Genomic DNA, 23,746 nt, shown 5'->3' on the forward strand with positions numbered 1-23,746 from the left:
AAGAAACGGTTATTTGTCAGACATTTTCAAGCAAATAGTCAGGATCGAATTGATGACTTATTATTACCTGTGAAGAAGAAAAAAACCACACAAAACATGGATACTTGGGAACTTTATTACCTTTTGAACCACAGTTCGTATACGGCTTCTTGGAATCCTGTCGTCTGTGCTAAAGATGAACTCCCTCATCGCAAACCTCAACACCATCTAGCTGATGTGATCAACACGGACGACAGTCATCTCCCAGGAACCCACTGGGTAGCTGTTTTCTTTCCTCAAGAAGGATGTGTGGAATATTTCGATTCGTACGGATTGCCCCCTTTGGAAGACGATATCATCGACTTTATGAGAAGAAATGCTCAAACCACCCGATTCAATAATGTGAAATTACAAGGCACAGATTCCTTGGTGTGTGGACAATATTGTGTGTATTTCTGCATCATCGCAGCCTGGGCTATTCCTTAGAACATTTAGTGACTCATTTTGATCCTCGTTCTTCTTCTAGAAACGATGTGAAAGTAGATCAATGGTTTTGTGACCATTATGCTTACCTTTTGTCTCAAGCTAGGAAACGTAGTGTCCATCAATGGCCTAATGACTTCCAACAGTGGAAATCACAATTTCATTCACAACGTTGTCAGCCCTGTTTAAGTAGAGTGTTAATTAAAAAAATGTTTGTGATTTGAAAAAAATGTTTGTGATTTGAAAAAAAATTGTTTGAGATTGTTTGATGTTATATTGTTGGATTATTGTTAAAAATATTAGAGTTGTTGGTTAGTGTTAATTGATTTTTGAATAAAAAAATGTTGTGTTTTGAAAAAAATGCCTTTGTCTTTTGTTTGCCTATAAGAATGTTGATTCATGCTCTTTGACTTTTTACTATCTCTCTCATGACACTCATTGAACGTTGCGGCTCGAAAACCGTAGAGGGATGTTTTTCTTCACGTCCGCGCTCTGACTTTAAGAACCGGTGTAGTTTCCAGTCTAACCATCCATTGTCGACTCATCCTCCTACGAAGTTGTGCTCCAAACTATCTAAGCTAAACGAAGCCTACGTGAATTTGCATAGGGTCAGACACAGTCTGATACCGAGGCCAGAAGAGATAGAGAATGTGAGAATGTTAAAAGTCACTGAAGACCTGATAGAAGAGCTCTTCAGATAAGAAGTGAACAGGGAGAAAGAAGAATGGACAGAGAAATAGAGACTTCAGGGACAGCAGCAACAACAACAACAGCAGCAGCAGCAGCAGCAACCTGAACCTGACAGAGGCTTTGTCGATTGTCGTATCGACACCAAAGAGTTCTTCTTCTCTTTCCGAAGAAGCAGACCTATCGCCAGAAAGTCTATCCTCAGAGGACATCGCATTCTTAGAAACTAAAAGATTGCCATAGCAAACAAAAAAAAAAAGAAAAAGAAACCAGCCCTTTTCAGGGCTACCCCAATACTCTAGAAAAGAAATAACAATCGATTTGCCAATGTGTGTAGGTAGAGTAGTGTGAATATAAACACTGACTCTTTTTATAGTGTGAGTGTATGTATTTGTGTATAGGATTGTGTGTTTGTAAGTGCTCACGTACGTTTGTGTGGATAGTAGATTAAGAGCATGTTTTTTTTGTTGTTCTTTGCTGTTTGAGGTGTGGGGAGAGTAGATTTGGGGATGGATAGGATTGCTTTGCGTATGTGAATAGTATATTATTTGTTTAATAAAATGTTTTAGAATAGTGATGGGTAGTATAAAAAAGTGAGTGAGTGTTTCTTTTAGGTCCGCGCGTTGTTAGGTAAGATCAATTTTGTTTTAGGGGATGTTTTCCTTCACGTCCGCGCTTTTAGTATAAATTGAAACTCGCTGGGCAGTTTAGCTACCCTGTTCATTCGTTGACAAGACAATGAATACCAGAATTGTGAAACTCCTAGAACTCCAGATGCACCTGGAATATGCCAGGCGCATACTAAATGAACTGGCCGCGGAGGCCATTGTCGAAGAGGCAAGGATAAAAGAGGAGGAGGAAAGAAGAAAAAAAGAAGAGGAGGAAAAGGAGAGAGGAAATTTCAGAATCCCAGAGACAGAAAATTGGGATTCTGAAGCCACTTATCCCGCCTCTGCACTCCCAAGAAGAAAGGTAAAAGGAGACTGGGGAAGAAGATGTGTGTGAGGTGCCAGACCTGGAAGGTGCCATCATTAACCAGGTGTCACTGGAGTTAAAAAACAAACAGCCCTTTTCAGGGCTACCCAAACCTTTAGAAAAGAAATAACAATCGATTTGTCAATGTGTGTATGTAGAGTAGTGTGAATATAAACACTGACTCTTTCTTTTATAGTGTTTGTGTTTGAGTTTGTAAGCGCTGATGTAGGTTGGTGTGGATAGTTGTTGTTGTTGTTGTTGGGTTTAACGCCATTTTTCAGCACGATAGGCTATACATGGCGGCCAGTATTAATGGTGGAGGAAGAACCCGGAAAACCCCGGAAAGAACCACCGACCCACGAGAAGCTACTGGCAAGCTTTCTCACATGCCCACATTGGCTGAATCTTAGACTCGAACCGCCGCAGACAGAGGTGAGATGGCAGTGATCCGTAACGAAGAGCGCTTTAGACCACTCGGCCACTCGGGGCCCCGGTGTGGATAGTAAATTTGGGTTTCATTTTAATGCTTTGCGTGTGTAAATAGCAGATTAGGGGTTTGTTTATTGATGCTTCACGTATGTGGATAGTAGATCATATGAAATGAGAAAAGTCGGGGATGTTTTCCATCACGTCCGCGCGTTTTAAGTTCTAATCTAGGTAATATCAATTTTTTTCTAGGAGGATGTTTTCCATCACGTCCGCGCTTTTCGTATAAGAATCCACAGTATTCGTCATTCAAACCATTCTACAGAAAAGATGGCTTCAAACCACCTCGATAAAATGCAAACATTGCAAGACGTCCTGGACAATTTGGGCATGATGGAGCAAATGCTAGTGAGGCTAAACGAAGATCACTATCCTTATAGTCCCCATCGAGTGAAGATGGAGATTAACAACTTACGAAAAGTAAAGGACATGATAAGTGATGTGATGAAAGAAATAAAGGAGGAAAAGGAGGATGAAGAGGAAAGGATAAGGATAAGAGCATGGAATGAAAAAATTGAAAAAGAAGAAGAAAATGAGAAGAGGAAGAAAGAATAGGAAAAGAAGAAGAAGAAAAAAAGGGAAAAAGAAAGAAAAGAAGAGAAAGACTGTAGGACAGAAAATAAGAAGTTGGTTTAGAAATAGAAGAAATTAGAAGAAGAAACCCAAAGGCCCTTTTCAGGGCCACTCCTATTTCTCGAAAAGAGACTGACTTTCCATTGCCTACCCTTTTTTTTCTTTAAAAAATAGGGTCCCAACCCTATTCCATTTCCCCTTGAGGCTCAACAGGCCCAAACGTCTTTTTCTTCCAATGTTAAATTCCATTGAGGCTAAACTTGCCCAGGGTTTTTTGCTCATGTTAAATTTCCATTGAGGCTATACTTGCCCAGGGTGGTTAATGTCAAATTTCCATTGAGGCTAAACTTGCCCGGGTGGGGGGTCTGTAATGCTAATTCCCATTGAGGCTAAACTAACCCCCTATACTGCTGACGTGTTTAGCTCGTGTCATCGTGATGTCTCGAACTTATGCTGAGAAGAACGATACAGTTCAATTGAGACGATTATTGATGAACGATCGGACATACCAAAACATAACGAAGACAAGCAGAAACTTCTGTTGCCGCAAGTATGTGGAGCTTCTGATATGCAGGAACTTCAATACTTGTAGACAGCTGGTTATACTTTTAAAGTTCGTGCAGATCTTGTTTTCGAGATCCAGGTTTCCTGATGGAAAATACATTCACGTTTATCATTGCAAAAATCAGTTAGATGGAATTGCTAGCATTAAAGGATTTTTCTGATACACTTACAATTATGTCAAATGAGGAATCAATAATTCATTATTCAATAACAACATATTTATTGTGGGGAGAGATGTCGTGGCTATTTAGCATCAAGATTTTGCGTTCCTGAAGGTCAAGATTCATTGCTCTATCTGCAGGGGGACATTCATGAGTCCAGGGTGTTATGAACGACATTGCATGAAACACTTCCGACAACATTTGATCAAATGGAAAATCTGTACCGACGAACTTGTACTTTCCTTTGGTGTTGCATCGTCATTGTTATGGAAATTTGATGTTTCCCTTATGTCGTACGTGTGTTGATCAGCGTTATCAACAACATTCTTTTCGTCATCATGACTAAAAACGCGCTTTGACAGAAACATGGGTAAATGTAGAATTGTGTCATATTCTCGATCTAGGATACCAAATATTACAAGTTTACGAAATTTGTTCTTTCTAATCATAGAACAATACTAACAGGATGATGAATGTACTCCAGGTAACCTCAACGAGTTTCTGAAGTCAGCGTTTGTCTCTCCTGGTGTCATAGTCCAGATGAAAAGGACCATTTCAAGGCAAGGTACCGATCCCTAGGATGCATCGGATAGGAAAACGTGAAATAGAAAGAAGGAAGGGAAGACGATCGTTTGCTAACGTCATGCTTAATTGTTTTATGGGAAAACATGCTTATTGTCAGATGTTGCCAAAAACCAAATGCTTGGAGAGTCCTAATCAATACTTTCAGCTCATTTACGATAATGAAATACTCATCAAAGAAGTGAAAGCTTTCTTCAATATTTTATCTTTGTGAACTACGAAGACGTCGTGGAATTTTTTCAAACACACACACACACACACACACACACCCTCCGAGAAATTTTGAAAAATAATCATTACTGATTACGTGCCAGCCAAATCCCGTTTACAGTTGTATTGCATCTAGGATCATTTAGTAGATTACTTCCTTTAGTTTCCTGTCGGCCTGGATGCTAACGCCCACACATCGAAGACGAACGTTTAGGAGCGAGCTTGGAAGGACGAACATCCCGAAGAGATAAGTTTTGATTTTGTCATTGGTGGACCTAACAGATACTGCTACCAGTACCGAGAGCATAAACAGCTGAAAAATCCCCATTATTCTTAGCAAACGCGTTCACGGAGGATGATGAATTCGGCACCTAAACTATGGTATGGGATTAGTGACTCCAAATTTAATGAAGTGGATTGCGATGATGTGCACATGCGACCCGAGTAATGCTGTGCGCTGCAACCAAAGTTATTCAGCAAGACATTGTTCCACTATTAAAAGGGACACATCTAATGTGACCATATATGAATGCCATTCTCCGACTCATAAACTATTCTGGATTAAACAAGTTCATGAAGAAGCACAAATCAAGGAAGCATTCAAGTGTCTCGTGGTAATGCCTGGTAATTAGTGGGGGTTTTTCTCAGTCGATTGCAGGCGTTTAATAGGAAGTAGCCTAGATATTGGCAGGAGCTACTCCCAACTTATTAGCGAGGGTAAAGTTGTCTACATGGGTCAAGGAGACTAAGAACATTAGTAATTCAGTTGTAGGGTGAAACTTCATGAATGAGGAGACTAAGAACATTAGTACAGTGTTTCAGTTGTAGGGTCAAACTTCATAAATGAGAGTATAAAGATAACACTTATCTTAAGCATGCCAGATATCATTAACTTGTTTTGATCTGCCCTCATTATTATCATGATCTGCCCTCATTATTGTCATCATGTATGTTTTAGAAAAGGAGGGTATTTATTGTTTACCTTCTGAACTGAGCAAAAGCATTTGCAGGGGCTTTGTACATATTCAAGTGAAACGCAAAGCGTACACGGTAAAAAGAATAACCATTGGTATCAGAAAGCTAAAATTGACGACAGCTTTAGCACATTCGGAGGACCTCTGTTGTTGCCTTACAGTGTGTATGTGTGTGTGTTTTAAATATTAAACGTAGCATTAACAATTTGAGTAATATCGCTACAATATATGCAATGTGGCAGTGCTATCATCATGATCTCACTCTCAGTGCCTGTATCTGATTCTAGCTGTTAGTAGTGACAGTTGGCCAGAACATTATTTGATATTTGATAACAGAGACTGTCAACAGGTTCCATTCTGTTGTTTATCTTCGCATGGCTAACTGACCCTGGACCAGTTCATGCCCTTGACTAAGGCACAAATGTTAAATTAATTACAATCCCTTATCTCTAACCTCTACAAACACAAGAGCAGAGTGGAAGTGCCGGCAGTTATGTAGCATGGCTTGGTACTGTAAGCAACACTGGCATTTAGTTTTTGTGAAGATTTTAGCTTTATTTTACATAAAGTTGTAGGACCCATGCTTTGTATATGTGTGTCCTTTGAACCCGAATGTAACATTTTGGTGGCAGCGGACTGCAATAATCCTGTGTAAATTATTTAGAATTGTTCAATACTTTGGAATTGTATTCGACACTTCTGGGAGCTATGGATTCAGCGAATATGTGTGTAATAGTAGCACTGACTCGTTGTACTATGTGCATAACGTACAGTTGTTGATTGCTGAGTGCAAAGTGTGTATCAAGTGTACACGTATAAGCCCATAAATTTGTAGATTAGAAAAGCTAGTCCAATGGCAGTGAAGAAAGTGATAGAACTCAGAGTACGTACATATAGTTCAGAGGTTCCCAAACCACGGCCCGCGGGCAACTTGTGGCCCGTCAGCTCTCAGAAAATGGCCCGCGAGGCCTCTATATTTACCATAATGTATTTTAATAATTTCAAACATTTATTGACGTTCAAATAAATAAATAATAACTAGACGAAAGTTGCAATAATGCGCGATCTACAGTATTCTAGAGTCTAGAATGTTATTTCTAAGTCTAAGAAGTCTGTCATTTTGGTCGAGCACTCGGAGCACCGTCGGCTTTCGATAATACGCTCTGCGCGTGGTTGTTGTGCTCGGATATAAGTATCGAATGCGCCCGATGAGTTAGCGAACGAAACGTTTGGAAATTCCCTTTTCCCAGCCTTGTCGACCAATCAGAGTGCGTAAGACGCCATGATGTCATCTGTTACAACTGTTTAGTAGTCTGCAGTTTGGTGTTGAAATTAGATTTTTCAAATATAAATTTACCGTTAAAGCCGATAAGCATGAACGTGGCTAACGTAGAATCAAACAATGCTAATAAGCGAAAATGTGAGGACTTTGCTTGTCGTGAATTCAACGCAGAATGGACGGAGAAATTTATGTTTGTACCTAGTCGTAGTGGTTAACCGGTTTGCTTAATCTGCGGATTTGTTTCTGTTACGAAAAAATTCAATCTGGAACGACACTACACGACCACACATTCCGGTTGGTTCGGAGTTAAGAAAAGATTTCATAGCTAAGAAAGAAGGTTCTCTGACCAGTCAGCAGTCATTTTTCACCAAGGCTAAAGAACAGAGCAAGAGTGCTGTTGTTGCGTCGTACGAAATCGCTCTTCTGTTGACTCGCAAAAAGAAGCCGTTCACCGATGCGGAAGAAATAATAAAGCCTTCGCTTAAAATTGCTGCTAAAATGCTTTTCGATAAAAAGTGCGAGACAAAATTTGATCAGATTCCTTTGTCTAATAATAATACGGCTAGGCGAGTTGAAGAGTTGGCCAGCGATGTTCATCGTCAAGTTGCAACACATGTTAAAAATTGTTAAAAAAAATTCATTGGCAATGGACGAATCCACTGACATTTCTGACACAGCTCAGATCGTAGTTTTTGTTCGAGCAATAAACGATAATTTTGAAGTCATTGAAGAACTTCTAGGACTTGAATCGATTCATGCGACTACCAAAGGAATTGATCTGTTTGAAACTCTGACGTTGTGTGTAGAGAAAAACAACACAGAATGGACAAAATTGGATAGTGTATGCACCGACGGTACTCTGGCTTTGACGGGTAAAGAATCTGGATGTCTGGCATTATTGGAACAGTTTCTTGACCGCACTATATTAAAATATCATTGTATCATTCACCAGGAAGCACTGTGTGGAATGACATTAAATCTGAAACATATCATGGATGTTGTTCTGAGATGTGTAAACAAAATTCGAAGCAAGGCGCTGAACAGGCGTGAGTTCAGACAGTTTCTATCAGACCTGAACGAGGAATACGGTGAGCTACTGATACACTGCGAAGTCAGATGGCTGTCTAAAGGGAAAGTACTGTCACGTTTCTGGGCACTGAAAAATAGTGTCTATCTGTTTTTGTGTGAAATAGATGAATCGCCTACAGAACTGGAATGTCTCCTGAATGATGACTGGCTAAATGACCTGGTATTTTTGGTGGACATCACGTCTCATTTAAACTCTTTAAATCCGAGGCTTCAGGGAAAAGACAAACTGTTGACAAATTTGTGCGATGACATTTCTGCATTTAAAATGAAACTGCACCTGTTTATCAGACAGCTGACAGAAGGGACTTTAGAGGCGTTTCCAACTCTGAAGACACTTGTGGTGGAAAAAAAATTGACCTGTTACAGTACAAGGATAAAGTGGAAAGTCTTCTGGATATCTTTCAGTCGAGATTTCAAGAGTTCACAACAGAGGAGGATAATGTTGCCCTCTTCATAAATCCGTTCGTATTTCCGGATGCCACGATCTGCCAATTACAGCAAAACCTACAGCACGAAGTAATTGATTTGAAATGCAATTCTGCACTGAGATGCAAATTCCTGGATCTGCCTGCTTCACCCTCAGCTGATCATATGATCTCATTCTGGCGACTATTGCCTGTCGAACAAGTTGAACACTTGGGTTCATTCGCACAGATATATATTTGTCGTCTTGGTTGGACTTATAGATGCTAGCAGTCATTTTCCGCAATGACAATTATAAAAAACGTGCAACGTTCCAGACTGACAGTAACCTAGCTACGCTTATGACTTTGGGCACGACAGCTTTGTGCCCAGACATTGATAAACTGGCATCTGAACTTCAGTAACTGGTTGTGAAGAACAGTTATAATTGTAAATTAATTATATTGATATCGGTTTTCGAAACTGATTTAAAATGGTTAAATGAACATTTGATTTAAAACTGAAAATGACTGTAGCGTAGGATTGACACTGACTGCTTTTAAAGTATTAGAATTTGGTTGCTGAAAGTAAAGAAATTTAAGAATGATATTACACGATTTTTATAATTTTATAAACATTGATAAACATTTATAGCTTTATAATGTTGTGGTCCGCTTAATTACCGAAAATAGTAGATATGGCCCTCTACTTGAAAGGCTTGGGAACCACTGTATTATAGTTAGCCATTATGTTGGTTGCTGATGACATAGAAGTCGAGGGAGTAACGGTTGCTTCAGGACGACCACGAAGAAAAGTGGCAGCACAGAATTTAATGGAATTTACAGATACTGAGATTCTGGAGTATTAGAGGAACTTAACCTTGAGCACATGCAACCACCCAAGGAAACAAAGCGAAAAACTAGCGCAAAGAAAAATGAAAGATAATTGGAGTTATGACAGAAGGAGCTTAAATGGGAAACGGAAGGACAGAAATTCAGATTAGAAAAGAAGCGTCTTGAAATTGAGTTAAAAAGAGTAAAACATCAAGAAAACGCGACGGAAAAACATCGTCAATGCCATTTAAGGTCAAGCTTCAGGCATATGACCATGAATGAGGAGAAAATATTGTGACTTTCTGAGTTTGAAACAATTGCAAAGCATGCTAAGTGGTCTGGTGAGTTGAAAGTATTACAGCTAAGAACTCTTTTGACAGGGGAGACTAGATGTGTTGCAACTCAAGCTTGTGGCGATTACCTGGAACTCGGGAAAAGACTGATTGATCGCTTTGGAAAGAGACAGCGTGAACATTTCACTGCATTGTTTAACACGAAGAAGGAAAGCACTGAGACATATCGCGGTCTGATGTCTAGGATTGATCAACACATAAAGCGTTTCTTGGATGATAGTGACCTAATTATTTGTCTTCGTGAGGACATTTTCTTGAAAGCCTTGCCACAAGATCAAGTACAGTGGATTAAGAGGTACGAAGGCTATAGTCCAGTTGTAGAGGCTGCAGAAGATTATATTCCCAACACCAATGGCTAAAGAATATGTTTCGTTAAAATGTAAATGTAAATAGTAACAAGACAAATATTCATAATTTACAGCAGCAAGCAAAATTAACATGGACGAATGACCAGACCAAACATAAGAATAGGAAGTGTTATCGATGCAAGCAATGGCGACATGTTGCAAGGTATTGTCCAACAGATGATATGAAACAGCGTGGCAACTCAGCAACTTGTTTTGTTAAGCCAACATCTGGTGAGAGGCCTATTTCGGAAACAGGATGTGTAAATGGGCGCGAGATCGTGTTTATGAAGGACACTGGCTCCAATATGACCTTGTTAAGAGAAGATTTCGGTAACGAGAGTTGCAATCTGGAGGCGCACAAAGTTACATTATATACAGAAGTGGGTCAGCCATTTACCACACAGTTGGCTGTGGTAAATATCGACACACCGCGTTATAAGGGACCAGCGCAAGTGGAGCTAGTTTCAAATTTAGCCGCTCAAGCCCTATTGGGGATGAATATACTTAGCAAGAAGGGGTCATTTGTTGTTACGAGATCGATGGTAAAAGGAGTCTACGATGAGATGACTGTGGAAAACACTATCAATGTGAGGATCAGGATAAGAATGAAGTTGTCAACAACAGCATCGAGACAGAAGATACTGATCAGCGTGATGACATTGAAGTTGGCAAACTTTAAGCAACGAATGCAGACATGTAGTCAAAACTACAGATTGCGGATATTTCACTGCAAAGTTTTAGAGAGAAGTCATTTACTACTCGTGAAGAGGCTGAGGAGGAGCCAATGTCATTCTTCTGAGAGACTGATGTTTTGCAGCGGAAATGGCAATCTGGTGATGGTTCGCGTGGAGGGGAACAAATAGTTGTACCAGCAAGATTACGAAAAATGATAATGGAGCTGGCACACGATCGACCCCTTGCAGGTCACTTGGGTTTGTAGAAAACAAAAGAGAGGATTCTCCAATCGTTATTTTGGCCTGGAATGCTTTTCGATGTAAAAAGATATTGTGCATCGTGTGATGAATGCCAGATGACAGCAAAACTGACTGCAGGCGAGAAAGCACCAATGGTTTTAAACCGGTGATAACGGAACCGTTCTCAAAAATTGCAGTGGATATTATAGGACCGTTATCTAGAACAAGTCTCGATACAAATACAATCTGACGGTGATTGGTGATGCAACGAGATATCCTAAAGCTTGTCCTCTGCAGGGTTGGAGATAACGAGTGTAGAAAGAATACTAATTGAGATGTTTAGCTGTGTTGGTTTTCCAAGGGTTATATTAACAGACAAAGGGGCCAACTTCACTAGCACCTTACTGAAACAATTGTATGAGTTATTGGGAATTCGTGGAATTGCCACAACACCTTATCACTCACAAGCGAATGGAAAGGTAGAATGTTAAAGTCAGTGTTGCGGAAATTTAGTACAGACAGCAAGAATGAATGAGATGAGATGTTACCATATTTGTTGTTTGCATACCGCGAAGTCCCACACGAGGTAACTGGATTCGCACCCTTTGAGAAAGACCTAGTGGTGTTGCATGGTTGGCCGAGTTGAGGGCAAATGCCAATTTTACGAGGCTTGTTTCTAGTAGAAAAGGATAGCAGGAAGAAGTCAGCTATGGAGCATATTGCGAATATGCATGAGAAGCTTCTAGTTGAATCGCCAAAGGAAAATCAGGCATTGTACGATCGTCACATGAAGACAGGATAATTTAGTCCAGGGGATGAAGTCCTTATTTTCTTGCCGTCATCCAAACTGGAGGCACAATGGCAGGGACCTTATCGTGTGGTCCAAAATGTAAACAATGGCAACTACCTGGTATCTGTTCCCGGTAGGCACGGTACGGTAACTTCTCATGTAAACTTAATGCGTGAGTACAAGCGTACTGTGCTGCTGGCAACGCAGGCAATCGAGAATGATGGTGAGGACACTGATTTGCCACCATCAGCAGAAGAAGGTGACGCTGGAGCTAAGCTGGGGGTAAACTTGACAACGGAGCAACGACAGGGTATTAGAAATCTTGGCAACAAATTTCAGGATATTCTAAGCCTTACAGTGGACGGTGAAGAACAAGCGGTGGCCTATCTAAACCGGAAACGTCTTCCGCGAGAGGAGCAATATGCAGCTATCGAGAAGAAATGTCTTGCGTTCGTTTGGTCGATTGATTCGTTAAGGTATTACCTGTCAGGGACAACATTTGAAATTGTGACTGACCACAACCCATTGACATGGCTAAATCAAATGCAAAGCGAGAATCAGCGACTGCTTAGAAAGTATATGGCACTCCAGCCTTACAACTTCATTGTAAAGCACAGGATCGGTAAACAACATGGGAATATAGATGGATTATATCGCATATAACTGAAGTATGTAGGAATTAAATGACAAACGATACTGGCGTGTTGAGTACACTTCAAAGGCACCGAGCAACCTACTGGAATATCTAAGGATTCCTTGATTTTTCGAACTTCAGTGTATTCTATTTTTGGAATTATAAGAAATTTATGCGGATATAGACGGTAACCAGTTTGTTGGATTTTCACTATTCTGGATGGTTACTGACGAAATTCAAGACTCTCGTATGGAAGTTAACAGTAGTGACTCTAAGCTTCATGCATTTTAGTAGTATCATAAGCTTTATACAAATTTTGTCATTTTACTGACGTACCAAGCCAGTAAATTAAAACAAAAGATATTGTATCGAAAACATAAAGTTTCCTCTTAAGAATGGATGTGTTATAAGCATGATTTCACTCTAAGTACCTGTATCTGATTCTAGCTGTTAGTTCTAACAGTTGGCCAGGACATTAATTAAAGTTGCAGGACTCTTGATGTTTGTGTATCCTTTTAACCCGAATGTAATAGGCAGTTTATAGTGATGTCTAGCACTGGGCATCATGCCACAGACATGTGGCATCATGTCCCACCCAGTCACATTATCCTGACATCATGCCGATCAGTCCTAACGCTAACATCTTAATGCTTTGCGCCAAGCGTGGCAGCTGCTAGTACCATTTTTGTAAGCCTTTGATATGACACAGCAGGGATTGAAACACTCGATATCCAGCGTTTGAGGCGGACGCTCAAACCACTTAGGCCACCGGAGCGGTGTTACATCGAATTCAGTGGGAATAATTAAACGACACCATTCAAGACTTCGTGGCTTACCAACTACTTTTTAAGAACAGATTCCACAAGACGATACGACTGCTTTTTGAATTTAGGACGACCCATTCGCGCGCACGCGTGCGTGTGTGTGTATGTGTGTGTGTGTGTGTGTGATTCTTTGTTGAAAATCCGAAACAAGTGCATGCAGAGACATGATGACCAAAACTTAACATAATGCGATTTGTTTTAACAGTGCTGCGATTAATAATGATTTACCCATTTGTGAATAAGGAATTCGTCTCGCCTTATATGCACTTCATAATTAGCAATAAGTGTGTGTGGTTTCTTGATTACGTTAGCAATAAGTGGGTGTAGATTGTTGATTACACAAACAGACCTTCCACTTGAAGGATGTAATTGACTCGAAAAAATTTGGATTGGGCATATGGAAACAAGAGTTTGCTAACTTTGCTAAGTGACTGCCGAAAGGTCAGGTTGTTAAAGTTAGGAGGCACTGTGGCTTGGCCATACCTTTAACATGTTGATCCACCAAAATTTGCACGTAAATCTGAATTCGTCAAAGGTGTGATCGAACACAAATAATTTCCTCCATATACGTTTCGTGCTATGTATGTTGGTTTGTAAGAACAAGTGTTGATCATGATGACATGACCATTATATATTGGCTTTTCTAAGTGTAGGCATTTACCTCTTAGAATCTCCGTTGGTTTGTAAAAACTTGATGTTTTAAGGACGAGAGTTGATTTTTACGGACAATTATTGGTCTGTTTATGGCTGTTTGTGAGTGGGGTGTTTTTTCGTCTATATGCGTTCTTGTAGGCATTTCGTTCCGTGCATGTGAGTTTTAACCTCTCTAACGCGCATATGTCAATACATGTTAAGAATTTCATAATTCACCTCAATCACGAAGAAATATAGTTCTCGCTTGCAAGTTTGCTATTTATGTTCCTCCTTCATTGATTCGGTAATTCTTTATTTCATCGGTTCATACATATGTATTCTTACTATCCTCAAATTTTGTGCTTCGTGTATTCTTCATCATACTTTATATGTAATTTTATTTTGGAATGTTTGTCAAGAGATATATATTGTATTCTCCTATCACACTTACATTTAAAACATTTCGACCTATAATAACAAACCATCTAATTGCTTTGCCTGTATTCTTACAATGTATGTAAGAGGCAGTGTTGTATATTTTCCGTATTGCCTTTAAAATGTATTTTATTTTATTTTGTTTGTCCAGTTTTCGTTAATATTATGAATTAAATGTGCAAATAGTGATAGGTTTCGTAGTTAGATGGATGGTGGTTCTCGGTCTGCAGATGGATGTTTATATCCAAACACGTTAATGTTTACTTGAATAATCCGAGATTTTTATTAGGGGCTGTTGGGGGGGGGGGCTTGACAAAGCAGTAAATGTAGTCCAATACATTGTTTGGTAATAAGCATCCATTTACTACCGTAATAAATGTACAATGAAGTCATGGGTAAGAAAACTATCGAAATCACAAAATGCTCAAGGTCGGTTAATTCATGAGGTATATTCTTTAACTATGCAAAAAAATCCATGTTTTTGCTGTGTTGTTATCATGAAAGGTTCAACAGCTTAAAGATCTTACATATAACAGATTGTTACCAGACACATTATTTAGTTGCTTTCTCCTGTATGGAAGAAACAGCACTAGCACGTCGTATCGATACCAGACTACCTGCTGGACGATATGATTGTATGTTGAAGAAACAAACTTTACTTTTTTCTTTTTAGCTGAAATTGCATACAATGTAGCTATATTATCACGTAGGGCTTACATGAAAAGCATACATGATCTATTTATTGTTCAATTGAATCGTTCTGCACGCATAATCGTCGCAATGGTAAAAGTTAAACTCATGTAATTTTCTTAAATTCTTCTTATATGTTATTGAACTTTTCGTCGCAGATACAGTCATTTATTAGATTAAAGAATATTAATATCTACTGTTGATAATAATCCTTCTTCGCACTTGATACAAGTTTTAGCCGTTGCTTATTATTAATGATTAATATCACTGAACGTGTGTATACATGATTAAATCTATGTTGTGTAATTGTTTCAGTACCAAATGACAGAAACGGTTCCTTTTCAACCGGGCATGATCCTGGGCAGAGCCTTCAACATACAGGATAATAGTATTGGACTCGACATATTTTCCGAGTTGACTAAAACAACCATGGAATGCCCATCCATGACGATCGCGTGTGAGGTTATTGAAAGTTCCGTTGACGTAAACAATGTCCTTGACATCTCAAGCGACTTGTCATTGAAGGTCAAAGCTGGACATCTCAGTATGGAAGGGATAGGAACTTATATAAAGGAAGAAAGGTGCGAAAAAACGCTAGAGATTCTACTGAGAGCCCACGTGACAACAGTGAGTAGTTTTGTGGAAAAGCGTTTGTCATATCATGAAGTCTTTTAAAACTTGTATCCATATTTTAGAAACACGGTAATTCATAAATAACTGTAAACCACAAATAACAATAAAATCATTTTTAAAATCAAAGTTGAAAATCATTCAGAAAGGTTACAATTTTTATTAAAGCAAAGTCAAGTTTTTTTTTTTACCAAAGTTTCGACTTCGGAGTTATATAATATGATATTCTGTTTCCAGATCACTGATGTGTCGATGATACACATCACCAAGCAAACCAGAACGTATTTGTTATCTGTTGTTGTTCTTTCACAGTCTATATCTAATAACTCAGTTCTTCCTTAAATTTTACAACAGCGGGTTTCTCGATTTGGAAAGTTTTATGTTTTCTGTTTTCATAGTTGTCCGAAACTCTGACAAGCTCACAACCGCAGATGGGTTGGAAAAGAAGCAGCAGTGGAACCCATTATATTCGATCCATAGTCTACGGAGGTGACCTCGTGGCCAGGATCTACACAAAGGCAACCGATCCTAAAATAGTTGGCGTGATAAAGGGGAGGGTAAACGCAGCGTTTCAGTCAGATGAAAAAAAAATAGCCTTAGGGAGTAATATTGAACTTAGAACGAATGAACATTTGTCCGAAATGAATATCAGCTACTACTCCACCACTCTTGAAGGAGAAATACCAACAGACCTAGGTGGACTTTTAAAAGCACTCATGCGTTTTACAAGTGAAGTGAAGAAAATAAGCGAAGGCAGGGGATCACCACTTACATGCGAATTGGTATCTTTAAACCAACTTGACCCTGACCTTCCTGTGATTTCTAAAAGAAAGGATTTAATGATGCCGTTACGGCACTTGGAAGATAAGTATGATGACGTTAAAGCTGCACTAAAAACGCTTACAAGGTGTGTTGAACGCAACAGTGCTAGTTTCACCGAGGAACAAAATAAGAGCTGCTGGAGCATACACCAACGAATAGAATGTGTTCAGGAATATTTCAACGATTTTATCTCAAATATCGATTCGACTCAAGAAGAAACTGCTTCTAAAATTAAATCTGCTTTGAAAGTTTACAAGGAGAACATCAAGCATCTAAGTTTTCAAACTGAAGTAAGACAATTCATTAATAATTTTGAGTCATCTAAGAAGGCAAAACATGATCCTAGATGGATTTTATTTACAGCATTAGCTACAGCATTTGCAGCATTAGCTACTCTTGGTATCTATGTTAAAAGGTGTCTCTAGCAAAAACTTAAAATGAGGCAGTTTTCAAACAAAGTAATATCGACTTTTATGCTCCAAATTCAATACCTTTGATCGCAGAGTTTATCTTTATGTGAAAAAGATACTATATGAAAAACGTAACAACGAAATGTTAGCCATATTGTCAGTAGAAATCTTGATTATGTATTATGGATTATGATTCTTTTTGAGGTACGGTTGAGGGATTACTATCGTTTTATTGTCCTCCTTCTAAATAAGAAATTAAAATTCAACAAGAAAAAGATTAAATTAGGTATGCAACCCTAATAAAATATTCCTAGATTACATCTGACACATTTGACAAATTGATGGGATTATTCTTAAACGTATACAGAAGGAACCCTAATAATATCAGTTTTGTTGATCATAACCGTGCCAATAATATCAGTTTTGTTGATCATAACCATGCCATTAATATCAGTTTTGTTGATCATAACCATGCCATTAATATCAGTTTTGTTGATCATAACCATGCCATTAATATCAGTTTTGTTGATCATAACCATGCCATTAATATCAGTTTTGTTGATCATAATCATGCCTATAATATCAGTTTTGTTGATCATAACCATGCCATTAATATCAGTTTTGTTGATCATAACCATGCCATTAATATCAGTTTTGTTGATCATAATCATGCCATTAATATCAGTTTTGTTGATCATAACCATGCCATTAATATCAGTTTTGTTGATCATAACCATGCCATTAATATCAGTTTTGTTGATCATAACCATGCCATTAATATCAGTTTTGTTGATCATAACCATGCCATTAATATCAGTTTTGTTGATCATAACCATGCCATTAATATCAGTTTTGTTGATCATAATCATGCCATTAATATCAGTTTTGTTGATCATAACCATGCCATTGATATCATAACCATGCCATTAATATCAGTTTTGTTGATCATAACCATGCCATTAATATCAGTTTTGTTGATCATAACCATGCCAATAATATCAGTTTTGTTGATCATAACCATGCCATTAATATCAGTTTTGTTGATCATAACCATGCCATTGATATTATAACCATGCCATTAATATCAGTTTTGTTGATCATAACCATGCCATTAATATCAGTTTTGTTGATCATAACCATGCCATTAATATCAGTTTTGTTGATCATAACCATGCCATTGATATCATAACCATGCCATTAATATCAGTTTTGTTGATCATAACCATGCCATTAATATCAGTTTTGTTGATCATAACCATGCCATTAATATCAGTTTTGTTGATCATAACCATGCCATTAATATCAGTTTTGTTGATCATAACCATGCCATTGATATCATAACCATGCCATTAATATCAGTTTTGTTGATCATAACCATGCCAATAATATCAGTTTTGTTGATCATAACCATGCCATTAATATCAGTTGTGTTGATCATAACCATGTCATTACTGAGTTTGCTTCAAAATTTCATTCAATGCCAGAAAACAGTGATGCAGATTTGAGTAATTGGTAATGCATATTCGGTAAAAGAGGGTATCAAATCAGTGTAATTGTTTATGTTTGTCATATAATAACAACTAAGCTAGTGCCGACCGGCTTTGTAGCCAAGACAGAATTTTTCTTTACAGTTTCATACTGTTTTAAGCCAAGACCGAATTTGGCTTTACAGTTTCATACTGTTTTAAGCCAAGACAGTATTTAGCCTTAAAGTTTCATACTGTTTTAAGCCAAGACAGAATTTGGCTTTACAGTTTCATACTGTTTTAAGCCAAGACAGAATGTGGCTTTACAGTTTCATGCTGTTTTAAGCCAAGACAAATTTGGCTTTACAGTTTCACACTGTTTTTAGCCAAGACGAATTTGGCTTTAAATTTTCATACTGTTTTAAGCCAAGACAAATTTGACTTTAAAGTTTCAAAGTTTCAAACTCTTTTAAGCCAAGACAGAATGTGGCTTTACAGTTTCATACTGTTTTAAGCCAAGACAGAATGTGGCTTTACAGTTTCATACTGTTTTAAGCCAAGACATAATTTGGCTTTAAAGTTTTATGCTGTTTCAAGCCATGACGAACTTGGCTTTAAAGTTTCATGCTGTTTTAAGCCAAGACAGAATTTGGCTTTAAAGTTTGATGCTGTTTTAAGCCATGACGAATTTGGCTTTAAAGTTTCTTACTGTTTTAAGCCAAGACGAATTTGGTTTTAAAGATTCATACTGTTTTAAGCCATGACAGATTTTGTCTTTAAAGTTTCATACTGTTTTAAGCCAAGACATAATTTGGCTTTAAAGTTTTATGCTGTTTCAAGCCATGACGAACTTGGCTTTAAAGTTTCATGCTGTTTTAAGCCAAGACAGAATTTGGCTTTAAAGTTTGATGCTGTTTTAAGCCATGACGAATTTGGCTTTAAAGTTTCTTACTGTTTTAAGCCAAGACGAATTTGGCCTTAAAGATTCATACTGTTTTAAGCCATGACAGATTTTGTCTTTAAAGTTTCATACTGTTTTAAGCCAAGATAGAATTTGGCTTTAAAGTTTGATACTGTTTTAAGCCAAGACGAATTTGGCTTTAAAGATTCATACTGTTTTAAGCCATGACAGAATTTGGCTTTAACGTTTCATACTGTTTTAAGCCAAGATAGAATTTGGCTTTAAAGTTTGATACTGTTTTAAGCCATGACGAATTTGGCTTTAAAGTTGCATACTGTTTTAAGCCAAGACAGAATTTGGCTTTAAAGTTTGATACTGTTTTAAGCCATGACGAATTTGGCTTTTAAGTTTCATACTGTTTTAAGCCAAGACGAATTTGGCTTTAAAGATTCATACTGTTTTAAGCCATGACAGAATTTGGCTTTAAAGTTTCATACTGTTTTAAGCCAAGACGAATTTGGCTTTAAAGTTTGATACTGTTTTAAGCCATGACGAATTTGGCTTTAAAGTTTCATACTGTTTTAAGCCAAGACAGAATTTGGCTTTAAAGTTTGATACTGTTTTAAGCCATGACGAATTTGGCTTTAAAGTTTCATACTGTTTTAAGCCAAGACGAATTTGGCTTTAAAGATTCATACTGTTTTAAGCCATGACAGAATTTGGCTTTAAAGTTTCATACTGTTTTAAGCCAAGATAGAATTTGGCTTTAAAGTTTGATACTGTTTTAAGCCATGACGAATTTGGCTTTAAAGTTTCATGCTGTTTTAAGCCAAGACGAATTTGGCTTTAATGTTTCATACTGTTTTAAGTCAAGACAGAATTTGGCTTTAAAGTTTCATACTGTTTTAAGCCAAGACGAATTTGGCTTTAAAGTTTCAAAGTTTCATACTGTTTTAAGCCATGACGAATTTGGCTTTAAAGTTTCATACTGTTTTAAGCCAAGACAGAATTTAGCTTTAAAGTTTGATGCTGTTTAAGCCATGACGAATTTGGCTTTAAAGTTTGATACTGTTTTAAGCCAAGACAGAATTTGGCTTTACAGTTTCATACTATGTTAGGCCAAGACGAATTTGGCTTTAAAGTTTCATACTGTTTAAGCCAAGACGAATTTGGCTTTAAAGTTTCATACTGTTTTAAGCTAAGACAGAATTTGGCCTTAAAGTTTCATACTCTTTTAAGCCAAGGCAGAATTTGGCTTTACAGTTTCATACTGTTTTAAGCCAAGACAGAATTTGGCTTTACAGTTTCATGCTACGTTAAGCCAAGACGAATTACTGATAAAAAGAACATTAGTCTTGCTGGTGGCACTTAGAGTGTTGTTACAAAAGAAATTATTAACATCAGAGTGATTAGTGATTATATATATTTTTCTGTTCTGTTTTTATTACTGTAAATATACAGTGATTTGTATTGTGAATAAAAGTGTCATGTATGCCAGAATTTATAGACAATGTATAGTATACATAATATATTTATTACAGTGTTGACCACACAATGTACATTTGCTTTTATTTGTGATTCGATGATTGCATATTCAAATAATTGGAGTAAGCAAACAATGTTTCCTTAATCTCAAGCTGTTAGCATGCAATAAAAAAATCTCTTATAGATGTTCATAACTCCCCTGTCACTAAACAGCAGCCTTTATATTTTTAAAACTAATGATAATACCTCTTTTTCCAAGAAGTTTAATAGGACAAAAACCGCGATCAATAAATCAATACATACGAATAAAAAATACTTTGCCTTACATAGCGTAGAAATATATAGTAACCATACCGTTGTGATAATGCTTTGCAGTAAGAACTCGGCGTTTGGTTTCAACTGCAACATTTATCACAACATCAGTGTCGTGCTTTTGACCATACTGAAATTGTATCAGGATGAAACCGGGTGTGATTTGTGGGTATAGCCAAGACATAAAACACAGGCACATGAATGAGAGTTCTGTAAATAATGCGAATTAATGATGATTGAATCTCTGATACATTAGCTCACACCCTTTTCCGCCTCTTATAAACTAAACTGGAACAACTCAAAACCCTACCATACTCATACGAATAAAGTTCATCAACAGATAAATGAACGGATAGGATTAAAACATACGTCGTATACACGTAATCACAAATGATATCCTTTGTCAAGGAATACGATTAATGCATGGAGTTATCGACAGATATGATCATTGTACAGAATTATCAACAAATATGACCAAGGCATTATTTATACCTAAGTATGATGGTGCATTAGATTGTCACATTATATATATATATATATATATATATATATATATATATATATATATATATATATATATATAATATACGCTGTATCAGTCATATACAACGAGATATATAAATTTTTCATTAAAAGGAAACGAGGCTTGCAGAGTTTCCTTTAAATGAAAAATTTATACAACGAGTGGTATATCATTGATACAGCGTACATATTATACATATATTTTATTTACATATTATACATATATTTTATTTATGCCACATACAAATGCATATAATTGCCATTTGAACGGAGTAAAGATTTAATACAGGCAGCTGTGTATTGACCGAGTGAATAAACTCCTCACATCCTTGAGTGTGTCCGCTACAAAATGTAGTTCTTTGCTTTTTGTGGCTATTCACAATCGCCTTTGCATATTGATAAGTTGATTGTTTTCTTTTTTAGGTCTATGTTTCTTCACATTGATTAAATCAATATAACACACACTTATTAATTAAACATGAAAGTTGGTTTTAATGATAAAAGTAGAGCACTGCAAACACTTGGTTGCTACGCCATTCACATGAACGCTTAGCCATTCACGTACCGATGCATAGAAATTAATATGGAATCGAAACTAATCCAAATGACGAATCAACAAGAGGTAATTAAAATATTTTGATATTTTTACAGTTGATATAAGTCATTATTCTGCTTTAGTAACAGTACCTCCGACCATAAAACTCTTCCTCTCTCTCTCTCTGGTCGGTTTGACATTAAAACTCTCTCTCTCTCTCTCTCTCTCTCTCTCTCTCTCTCTCAAACACACACACACAAACAAACATCCTATTGTCAGTTTGACTTAACTTTTACCGTCATTCATAAGTCCAGAGACATCATGGGATGACACAAACGAAGATTCTCTACTCTCGTCACTTCATAGATTTTATCCAGTACCTTGCTACGATGGTCCAGAGAGGGGGGGGAGCATCCTTTGGACATTTTCATATTTAATTAACAAAAATCAGTTTTTAGAACATAACATGTTTAAGAAACAACAGGTATGATCATTGTACAGAATTATCAACAAATATGAGCAAGGTATTATTTATACCTAAGTATGATGATGCATTAGATTGTCACAGTATATATATATATATATATATATATATATATATATATATATATATATATATATATATATATATATATATATATATAAGTAGTGAATGGGGATCCTATAGGGTCTATGGGACATCATTAAAAATACCCTTGGGAACATATAGGGTCTATGTAAATTTAACATGGAGAAAAATCGTGGGAACATATAGGGTCTATGGGAATTAACATGGCCAAAAATCGTGGGACAATATAGGGTCTATGGGAATTAACATGGCCAAAAACCGTGGGACAATATAGGGTCTATGTAAATTTAACATGGCCAAAAAACCCCTGGGACTGTATAGGGTCTATGTAAAATTGAAACAGGGAGGGTCTCTATTTTTAAAAAAAATAAAAAACAAAATAAAAAAGGGTAGGCAATGAAAGGCTATCTCTTTTCGAGAAATATGGGGGGCCCTGAAAAGGGCCTTTGGGTTTTCTTCTTCTTCTTCTTCTGCTTCTAATTTCTTCTTTTCCTCCACCAACTTCTTATTTTCTCACCTACACTCTTTTTCTTCTTTTTTTTTCTCCTCCTCTTCTTTCTTCTCTTCCTCCTCTTCTTCTTTCTTCCTCTTCTCATTTTCTTCTTCTTTTTCAATTTTTTCGCTCCATTTTGTGACGATCGTGGATAAATACCTATGTATCTATAATCAGCTGAAATTCCTATGAAATCCCACTATCTATTTATAGCTCCAACTTGTGGATTTTTCCTTTGGAAAATCCCACTATATTTTTATAGCCTCAGCTTGAGTGACGTTCCTGTTTATGAATTCTAGTATATATGTATAGCTACAAAATGTGGAAATCCCCAAGTCGATATTTATAGTCTCGAAATTTCCAGCGTCAGTGACGTCACTGTACTGAACACTAGGGATAAATATCAACAGTGTTGCAAGTGGCTGACCTGAATACGCGCTACTGTAGGTAGGTAGGTAGAGTGTATCTGATAGGGATAAAGTGAGTTTTATACGGACAAACAGAGACCAATACACACACCCACACAACGTACGCGCGCAGACACACACACACACACACACACACACATACACACATACACACACACACACACATACAGAGGGAAGAGGAAAAAACAAACCCCAAATATACTATTAACACAGAAGGGAGATGATACAAACCCCAAATAAACTATCCACACAAACGTACGCGAACGCATACAAA

The 23,746-nt window shown here is 37.3% G+C and overlaps 2 protein-coding genes across 2 annotated transcripts in view; both read left to right on the forward strand.

Annotated features, from left to right (window-relative positions):
• The window catches only part of LOC149796354 (uncharacterized), a 29,861-nt gene extending 12,568 nt beyond the window's left edge, over positions 1 to 17,293 (forward strand). The window contains exons 2-3 of the mRNA XM_089960212.1: positions 15,216 to 15,527; positions 15,929 to 17,293. Of these exons, the coding sequence (XP_089816338.1) occupies positions 15,222 to 15,527; positions 15,929 to 16,777 (1,155 nt within the window). The 5' untranslated portion in view covers positions 15,216 to 15,221 and the 3' untranslated portion in view covers positions 16,778 to 17,293. The remainder of the gene's footprint in view (positions 1 to 15,215; positions 15,528 to 15,928) is intronic.
• On the forward strand, positions 7,603 to 8,502 carry LOC149796355 (general transcription factor II-I repeat domain-containing protein 2A-like). Its single transcript, XM_089960219.1, has one exon. It carries the CDS (start codon positions 7,603 to 7,605, stop codon positions 8,500 to 8,502), a length of 900 nt encoding a protein of 299 aa, XP_089816345.1.
• Positions 17,294 to 23,746: the final 6,453 nt, after the last annotated feature.

This window comes from Sinohyriopsis cumingii, chromosome 6 (genome assembly GCF_028554795.1).
Source record: "Sinohyriopsis cumingii isolate HCF-2022 chromosome 6, ASM2855479v2, whole genome shotgun sequence".
In the NCBI taxonomy this organism is placed as follows: domain Eukaryota; kingdom Metazoa; phylum Mollusca; class Bivalvia; order Unionida; family Unionidae; genus Sinohyriopsis; species Sinohyriopsis cumingii.

Coding starts and splice junctions, on each gene's coding strand:
- LOC149796355 (XM_089960219.1), top strand. CDS start 7,603: ATGGACGAATCCACTGACATTTCTGACACAGCTCAGATCGTAGTTTTT.